Raw genomic sequence first — 8,682 nt, 5'->3', positions numbered from 1 at the left:
GGAATACTTGATTTGGATCTGACTTTGAATCCTAGAGGACCAGAGTCAAGTTAGTGTAACCTTTTGAATCTCATTTCCCCTCATTTACAAAATGAAAAGGCAAATTCTTATAGATAGGAATCTAATCTCTTATAAACCAGGAATTAAAGATTGAAAACTGCCTAGAGTAAAGGTATTGGACCTGGACCCAGGTAAGGGTTGAACTCTGGGGTCGTTCCTAGTATAGATTCTGATGTATTTATGTCCTACCTAGAAATCTGGTCTACTTTGCATTTGACTTCATTCTTCAGTAAACGTTTGTTGCTTATAATCCAAGACCTATAATCCAAGAGTAGCATTTTATCAAGGAAGTATGAATTGTAAAGTACTGGGCCATGAGGAGATTTTAATCTACATTTTGGATCAAACAAATGAACTGTTACAGCCGACTTCAAAGTGGCAGCCGTGCAGTCCTGGTTGTGATTTTACTTAAGGATTTAATTTTTCCCGAAGACACACTTAAAAGAGATTTGTTCCCCTGTTTTTCCCATGAAATGTATCTGAGTGAACAACTCATGCTTATTAGAAATTAAAATTTCAAGCATAATATCCTCACCACCAATAGTTTGACTTTGGTTTTCCAATACATACTTTAATATTTTTAATTCTCATGGTCAATGGTTAATTTTTTTCTATTACATCAGGAAATCCTGGTGGACACTCATATTTCCATTACAACACAGGGTGGTAAATCATTAAGCAACTGTAAAGAGATTAATTGAAAAGAAAATGAGAAGTACATTATAAGTGGTAGATATTATGGAAAAATAAACTGTGGAAATTAGGTGGGTTTTATCTCATAGTCTCAAAGTTTTTGGGACTTGGGAGAGGAATCTTTGAGGAAATGACAGGACATCTGACTTAAGATCATGAAGACTTTCCTTTAAATCCTACCTCAAACACTTACTAGCTGTGCTCCTTTAGGCAAGTTATTTTGCACTTTCTTTCCCTTATTGGTAAAATGAAAGAGTTGGATTTGATGGGGTCTAAAAAACTTTAGTTCTCAATGATCCTCCCTATCAATTCAGTTCAATTCAATAGGTCAGTTTGTGCCTCAATTTCCTATTCCTCCTTAAAGGGCTCAGTTGATAAGAGTGTTGAGCCTTAAGTCAGGGAATTTCAAACTATGAATAGATATTTGTTAGCTGAGTGACTATGGGTAAGTCACGTAACCTTTGCCTAAATTTCCTCAACTACAAAGTGTAATAATAACAGTACCTACCTCCCAGGTTTGTTGTGAGAATCAAACAAGATATTTATAAAGAATGCTTAGTGCTTGATGCATTGTAGGCATTATATCCCCTTCCCTACCTTAAAAATTAGGGACTTGGGTCTCAAAGCTTACTTTTGCTTCAGATGACAAATACACAGGGTGACCAGGTAGAGTGGTAGACAGAGCACTGGACCTGGATCCAGGAAGACATGAATTCATACTCTGCCTTTGACATTTACTGGATGTGTGATCTTGAGCAAGGCATTTCACCACTGTCTGACTCAGTTTATTCAACTGTATGTTATATACTTTAAAAACCTTAGAGTGCTACATGATGCTAGCCATCATTATTACTGGTGGAGCACTCTGCTGTCCACCTGTCAGCTTTCACAAACATTAGGAGTTATATACCCACTTTCTTTTACCATCAAAGAACTCTTTGATAACATAATTTTTTATTCCATTCCTTAGATCACAGATTTAGCACTGGAGAGAAGCTTGGAGATCTTTGTATTTTAACCTCCATATTTTACAAATGAGAAAATTGAGGTCCAAAGGGCTTTTGATGATTTGCCCAGTATCATACAGCTAATAAGAATTTAAAGAAGGATTTGACCCAGATCTGCCTTTTTCTTAGCCCAATGCTTTCGCTACTATCACATGGTGTCTCTCTTGGGAGGTTCTCATTGTCTATGTATTACAGCCTTCTCAAACATCTCCATTGCTCTCTGTGTGATATTCATGTTGAATTCTTTAAAAATTCGGTATTACATGTCCTGCTGCAACATAGCAATGTCAATAAAATGTTGGTATTAAAAAGATGGACATTTTCTTTCATGGGAAGCTTGAGGTTATTAAAGGAGCTTTGCAATTTCCCTCCTTAGAATCTGAATGAGAGATATTATGGATCTAAAGCTAATAATACTTGGCAAATGATTTGAATTTCTGAGGCAAGGGAAAGGAAGGATCCAAAAATAATGGTTGGATAGTAGCACCATTATGAAAGATCAAAAAGTTGGGGAAGGGACATATGTTCAATGTCAGACATGTTGAATTTGAGATGCCAATAGATTATCTAGTGGAGAAAGACAATGTCAAGTTGAAAATATCGGACTGAAGTTCTGGGGAGGGATGGTAGTGAAAAAGTAGATCTGGACTAAGAAGACTGATTTCAGAAAAACATGGAAAGAGTTATATGAACTGATGTTGAGTGAAGTGAGCAGAACCAAGAGAACATTGTACACAGCAACAACAAGATTATGTGATCAACTGTGAGAAATTTGGCTCTTTTCAATAATGAAGTGATTCAAGGCAATTGAATTCAAGATCTATTAGAAAATAGACTTATAATTGAAAGTGCCATCCACATTCAGAGATAGAACTATGGAGACCGAATGTAGATCAAAATATAGTATTTTTACCTTTGTTGTTGTTTGCTTGCTTGTTTGTTTTTTCCTTTCTCATTTTTTTCTCTTCATCTGATTTTTTTTTGTGCAGCATGATGGATATGGAAATATATTTAAGAGAATTATACATGTTTAACCTATATTGAATTGCTTGATGACTTGGGGAGGGGAGGGACAGGAGTGGGAGAGAGGAAGAAAAAAATTAGAAAGCAAGGTTTTTCAGGATGAATGTTAAAAACTCTTTGTATATACTTGGAAAATAAAATACTATTAAAAGAAAAAAGGAAAAAAAGTAGACCTGGAAGTCATCTTCTTAGATAATAATTGAAACAATAGGAATGGGTAGATTTGCCAAAGGTGAGGGTATAGAAAGAAAAGAGAGGAGTATCTAGGACAGAGCCTTGAGGATTTAAGAGCCATAAGGAGGATAGAAATGCCAGCCAAGAATACAGAGGACACATGGTCCAAGATATAAGACAAAAACTATGAGACTTCAATGCCATGGAAGCTAAAGGAAGAAAGGATATTACAAAGAAAGGGTTAGGTCTCCAGTGTCAAATACTTCAGAGAAACCAAGTCTTTCTCTTTAGAAGAATGGAAGAGTTCCATTCCACTTCACAGAAGCCCCCTTCCATTTTGTCCTTATCACCATTTCCACTGGTCGTTCTGGGACACAGTTCTCATTCTGCTGGACTTCTTCCCAGTGGTGAGAATGAGTATCTGAAGGAGAAAAAAAACAAGTATTAATAATAACATCCTCATGGATATCTTCAACATAGAGAAGAGCTAATCCAATTCCAATTCATTAATGATGGACAGAACCAGCTACATCCAGAAAAGGAACACTGGGAAATGAGTGTAAACTGTTATTTTTACCTTCTGAATCCAATTCTTCCTGTGCAACAAAAAATTTGGTTCTACACACATATATTGTATCTAGAATATATTGTAATATATTTAACATGTATAAGACTGCCTGCCATCTGGGGGAGGGGCTTGGGGGAGGAAGGGAAAAAATCTGAATAGAAGTAAGTGCAAGGGATAATGCAAAAAATTACTCATGCATATGTACTGTCAAAAAAAGTTATAATTATAAAATAAAATAAAAATTAAATTAAAAAATAATAACATCCTCAGCTAAACTCTTACTATATTAAAGATAGTATGAAACCCATTTTATCAGCTATGCTATAAGAGACAGTTAAGATTGATCAGATGGTTGAGCTCTAAGAATAGCTATGCCAGGTTAAAGAGAAGAGTATTAAGACTAGGAGAAAATTCCAGAAAGGAATAATAATAATTTTTATTAATTGTTATATAATACTTTTATATTGGTTGATATATAATTAATTATGTCTAAATACTTAATAACAATAAATGACTGTCATAATTCTTTTGACTTTACAGAGTATTTTCTTAGTTGATCCCTAAGAAAACCTGAAATATTCGTGACTTGAAGTAGTTATCCCTGGGAGGTAACCCAAAGGGTTTTTATTTTTATTACTGTTCTTTAGTTTTTTTAGATTTTATTTATTTATCACCGTTTTATTACTGTTATCACTACACATTTCTTAGGCCAGATGACTCTTGTCAATAATTGATATGTTCTATCACTTAAAAATTTTTCTCTTGTAATCTCCCTGAAAGGTCCATGTTTTCTTTACAATGGGATTTTATGTGAACTAAAATTAGTAGTACCCCACCATACTACTTTTATTTGGAGACTAAAATCAAGGGTTTCTTTTTTTAAGCAATCAACTCTAAAAATTCTTTTGTTGAGAGGCCATGTTAAAAAGAAACTCCTATTGGAACACCTGAGAAAACCTATCATAAATTGCATTTACATACCTATTGTAAGATAGGCTGCCTTTTTCTGGAAGGGATGACCAGTATAAAAATAAAGACCAAATTGATGCTCCATCTTCCAGTCAGATAAGAGCAGCTTGTTATCACTAAAAAGGACGCTATATGTTCCATTGATGCTACATAGCCAGATGGGGAATTTTGGAGTCTTCAGCATGCTTCCAACCTGTGATGGAGAAAACAAAATCTAAAAATATCCTTTCTTACTTTGGAAGTTGCTTTGGTTATATTACAATAAATATAGATTTTACTTCATCTTGGACTATGTCATCATTATGAAAAAGCACTTATTAAACACCTAATCTTACCTGTTGCTGTGCCAAGTGATAAATTAAGGAATCAATCATTGAATGCACTTACTTCTAATGATGTTAATCTAGAGTAAAGATTTTTTAAAACCCCTCCTATGTTTCAAAGACTGGGAATGCAAATAGAAAAGTGACTTATAGATTTAGAGCTAAAGGAGATATTAGGAACCAATGAGATGAACTTTTTTGTTTTGCAGAAGCTAAAGCTGAGGCATTCAGTTTAAGAAATGTGTCAGGGATGGACATCTGGTGCTTTATGTGAGATTTGAATTCAGGTCTTCCCTATCCATTACAGTATGCTACCTCTCATTAATATATTAATATAATATTAATAATATTAATATGTAATATAATATATGAGTGTGCACTCATGTATTTGTTATATATGTATAGGAGGGGGTTATAACAGCAATATATAATGTCTTTATATTTGGGAATTGTAAAGGGGTAGAATAGGACTCATTTCAGCTCTGGTGCTCTTTAAAGTAGTATTTCATTTATTTTTTCAAGTCTGATCACTACATTTTGTTTTTCACACTATAGCTATTTCACAATCTATCTCTCCCCTTCCCACAATTAAAATCTTTTTTGTAAAAAAGAAAAACAGTTCAGCAAAGAATAAACTCCAGTGACTTCATATGATAGCATATACAACATTCTGCACCTGTGGTCTCTTTTATCTCTACTGAGAGAGAGAAAGTCTATGTTTCATTCTCTAGGACTGAGATTGAACGTTATAATTGTGTCAGATTTTGAAAATTACACAAAAAGGAAAAATTTACAAAATATTTAATCATTGTACACGATATCTTCTTGCCTTCACTTCCTTTGCCCTATATCAGCTTATGCAAATCTTCCCCTTTGTCTCAATTGCTCATATTTGTTGATTCTCATGCACAAGAGTTTTCTGTTACATTCTCCTCTTCTTCTGCCATCTCTTCCTCCTTTTCCTCCTCTACTTTCCCCTCCTTTTACCATTCCTATTAGTTTTCAATGAATGGAACACTTGATGAAAAAATTCCCCATACCAGTGCAGGTCAGAACCTGCTGTGTAATTCATATTCTCAGAGAGTTATCTGGGAACCTAGTAGGGTTAGCTATTTCCTGAGGCTCATATAATTGGTATTTGTTACAGGCAGGAATTGAACTTATATCTTATTGATATTGAGGACATCTCTCTATTCACTTTATTTCAGAAATACTGGTGGATGGTAATGTGTGGAGCACATAATCTTTTCTATTTTTTTACTCACTTTTGAAAGGGATAGAACTGATTTTCACACAGGTATCCCCTATCCTCAATCTTTTTCCCTTCTGTCTTTCTCATTTTGGAGGCTAGAGATTTAATCAGCCACCAACTGTTAAGATAGTTAGCTTACTTTTAAATCTCCTCATTCCTTCCTTTGATATTTTTTGGAATTTATATCAAAAGAAAAGATATTGATATGATAGAAATAGCTCAGAGCCCTCTGCTAATGAATCCCTAAAATTCAAATCGAGGTTTGGCTCTCTACCCTAATTAAAATTTTATGCATTTTCACATAACTCCTGACTTCTTTATATTTGAGGTAAAATCAGGATGTAGAAAATGTTTAAGTAAAAGAAACAAGCAAAGTATATTATCATGGACCAGAATAGGGAGTGGAAATTGGAGAAAGAGTTGATCCTCCCTGCAGTTCTTGAAGAGGCAGTTTACAATCAGTAGCTTCAGTTTGAGTTCTTTGTTCTAAGATACCTGTAGGGGCTCCATTTTCTCATTCTCTCCCTTCTCTGTCACAGCTCCATCATCTTTTTAGTTTACTGCTCTTGTGCTATCCATTCTTTCCAGCCTGGCTCAATAAGTCCTAAGGAGAGTAGAGATTTCTCTCCCAGCTCATGAAGTCCCTACCCCACTGTTTCTTCTTGGTCTTCTTTCTCACAGATTGAGTCTTTGGGGGAAAAAACTGGATAGGAATCAAATCTCTATACCTAGTTAGAGATAGCTGTGGTTCACAATTGCTCTCAAGAGATTTCCCCATTTACATACTACTTAACAGTCAAAGAGGTCTACTGGATGTTCACTATAGCATCTCATTTCCAATTTAGGTGCTATTGGACAGAATATCTCTCATGTCTAATTCATTTCTTCCTCACCTCTCTCTCTTAAAACCTTTAACTTCCTTTAAGGTTCAGATCAAACACTACTTCTTAACACTATGCTTCCTTTGTTTACCAATTTCAACTCCCAACTTACCTCCCATTATTTTTACTTACCTCTACACTAGAATGGAAGCTCTTTGAGGGTACAGATGGTGAATATTTTCTCATTGCAACTTGTTTAGTGCCAAAAGCATTTAATCAGGGTTTGTTTACTTGAATCAAACTATACTAAATCCCAAAGGTGCCCCTTGAGATTTTCTGTATAAGCAGATTGATGCCCTAAGTCTCACACTGAGTCTCATGCAAACCTGCCTGTCCTGAGTAGACGTTTTAAATTGTTGTTCAGTTGTTTGAAGTCATACCCAACTTTTTGTGACCCCATTTGGAGCTATCTTGGCAAATATGATGCAGTAGTTTGTCTTTTCTTTCGCTAGCTCATTTTACTGATGAAACTGAGACAAAAGGATAAGTGTCTGAGGTCAGATTTGAACTTGGGAAAATGAGTCTTCACGACTATAAGCTTGACCCCCTATCCATTGGGCCACCTAGTTGTCCTTTTAACCAGTGGCTTATTGTGACTTTGGATTTGTACCTCACAGGTAGATGCTTCTGGTGTGCTGGGCTGAAACTTCAAGGACAACCTCTATCTGTGGAGATTGCTCTTCCAAATAGAAGAAACCATTGTATTAATATGGCATATTGATTTTTTTTTTTGCTTGCATACTAAGAATGGATGGTATTTCCTAGAACGTGCTTATAAGCTTTTTAAATTCAGTTGCTAAAAGTTCAACAACTTCTTTTTTCTTTCTTGCAACCTTCTCAAAATATTTTATTGGTCTCCTTTTCTCTTTCCCCACTAAGATAGCAATAGGTTTCTTTCAAGGTCATTCCCTGGCTATTAATATCCAGGCTGAGCAGACTCGTCATGCAGCGATAACCATCATCTCCTAATGTCACTGACTGTATAATAGCCTTAAGCTAATCATGGGATCTAGTCATCAAAGGTACCTACACCTGAGACCTCTGAAGGTCAAGGTTCAATCCGGAACATGGAACAGACTGTTCATGAAGTAGTCAGGTGTGTCCTGAGCCAAATGAAATTCAGAAAAGGCTGTCCATGAGCTCAAGCATCTGCAGCCTAACCAGGGAAAGCTCTCCTGTATTTTTTAATTGTTTTATTTTTTCTAGTTATAATATACACATGTATATTAACTTTTAAAATATATATTTCTTTATGAATCATATTGGGAGAGTAAAATCAGAACAAAAGAGAAAAAAGACAGAAAAAAGTAAATACAGAATGTGTTGATTTACATTCAATCTCCATAGTTTTCTTTCTGGATGCAGGTAATGTTTTCTATCTGAAGTTTATTGATATTGTCTTGGATCACTGAATCACTGAGAAGAACCAAGTCTTTCACAGATGATCATTATGCAATCTTGCTCTTACTAGATACATTATATTCCTGATTCTATTTGTTTCACTCAGCATCAGTTTGTATAAAATTTTCTAAAATCTTTCTTTCTAAAATCAGCTTGTTCATCATTTTTTATAGAACAATAATATTCCATTATTTCCATATGCCATAACTTATTCAGTCATTTCCCAATTGATGGGAATCTACTCATTTTCTAATTCTTTGCCACCACTAAAAAGCTCTTCAAAAAAGTAATTTCAAAGTGTCTCAAAGGACACCTGAGGGGCAGCTAGGTG

The 8,682-nt window shown here is 35.0% G+C and overlaps 1 protein-coding gene across 1 annotated transcript in view; it reads right to left on the bottom strand.

Moving 5' to 3' along the window:
• Positions 1 to 220: 220 nt before the first annotated feature.
• The window catches only part of MINDY4B (MINDY family member 4B), a 49,771-nt gene continuing 41,309 nt past the window's right edge, over positions 221 to 8,682 (bottom strand). Inside the window, exons 11-12 of the mRNA XM_074301957.1 lie at positions 4,507 to 4,687; positions 221 to 3,378 (exon numbers count right to left, since the gene is read on the bottom strand). Coding sequence (XP_074158058.1) covers positions 3,245 to 3,378; positions 4,507 to 4,687 — 315 coding nt within the window. The 3' untranslated portion in view covers positions 221 to 3,244. The remainder of the gene's footprint in view (positions 3,379 to 4,506; positions 4,688 to 8,682) is intronic.

The sequence above is a fragment of the Sminthopsis crassicaudata genome, chromosome 3, assembly GCF_048593235.1.
Source record: "Sminthopsis crassicaudata isolate SCR6 chromosome 3, ASM4859323v1, whole genome shotgun sequence".
Taxonomy (NCBI): domain Eukaryota; kingdom Metazoa; phylum Chordata; class Mammalia; order Dasyuromorphia; family Dasyuridae; genus Sminthopsis; species Sminthopsis crassicaudata.
Note: the sequence above shows the minus strand (reverse complement) of the source record. Positions and strands in the feature narration are given on the sequence as shown.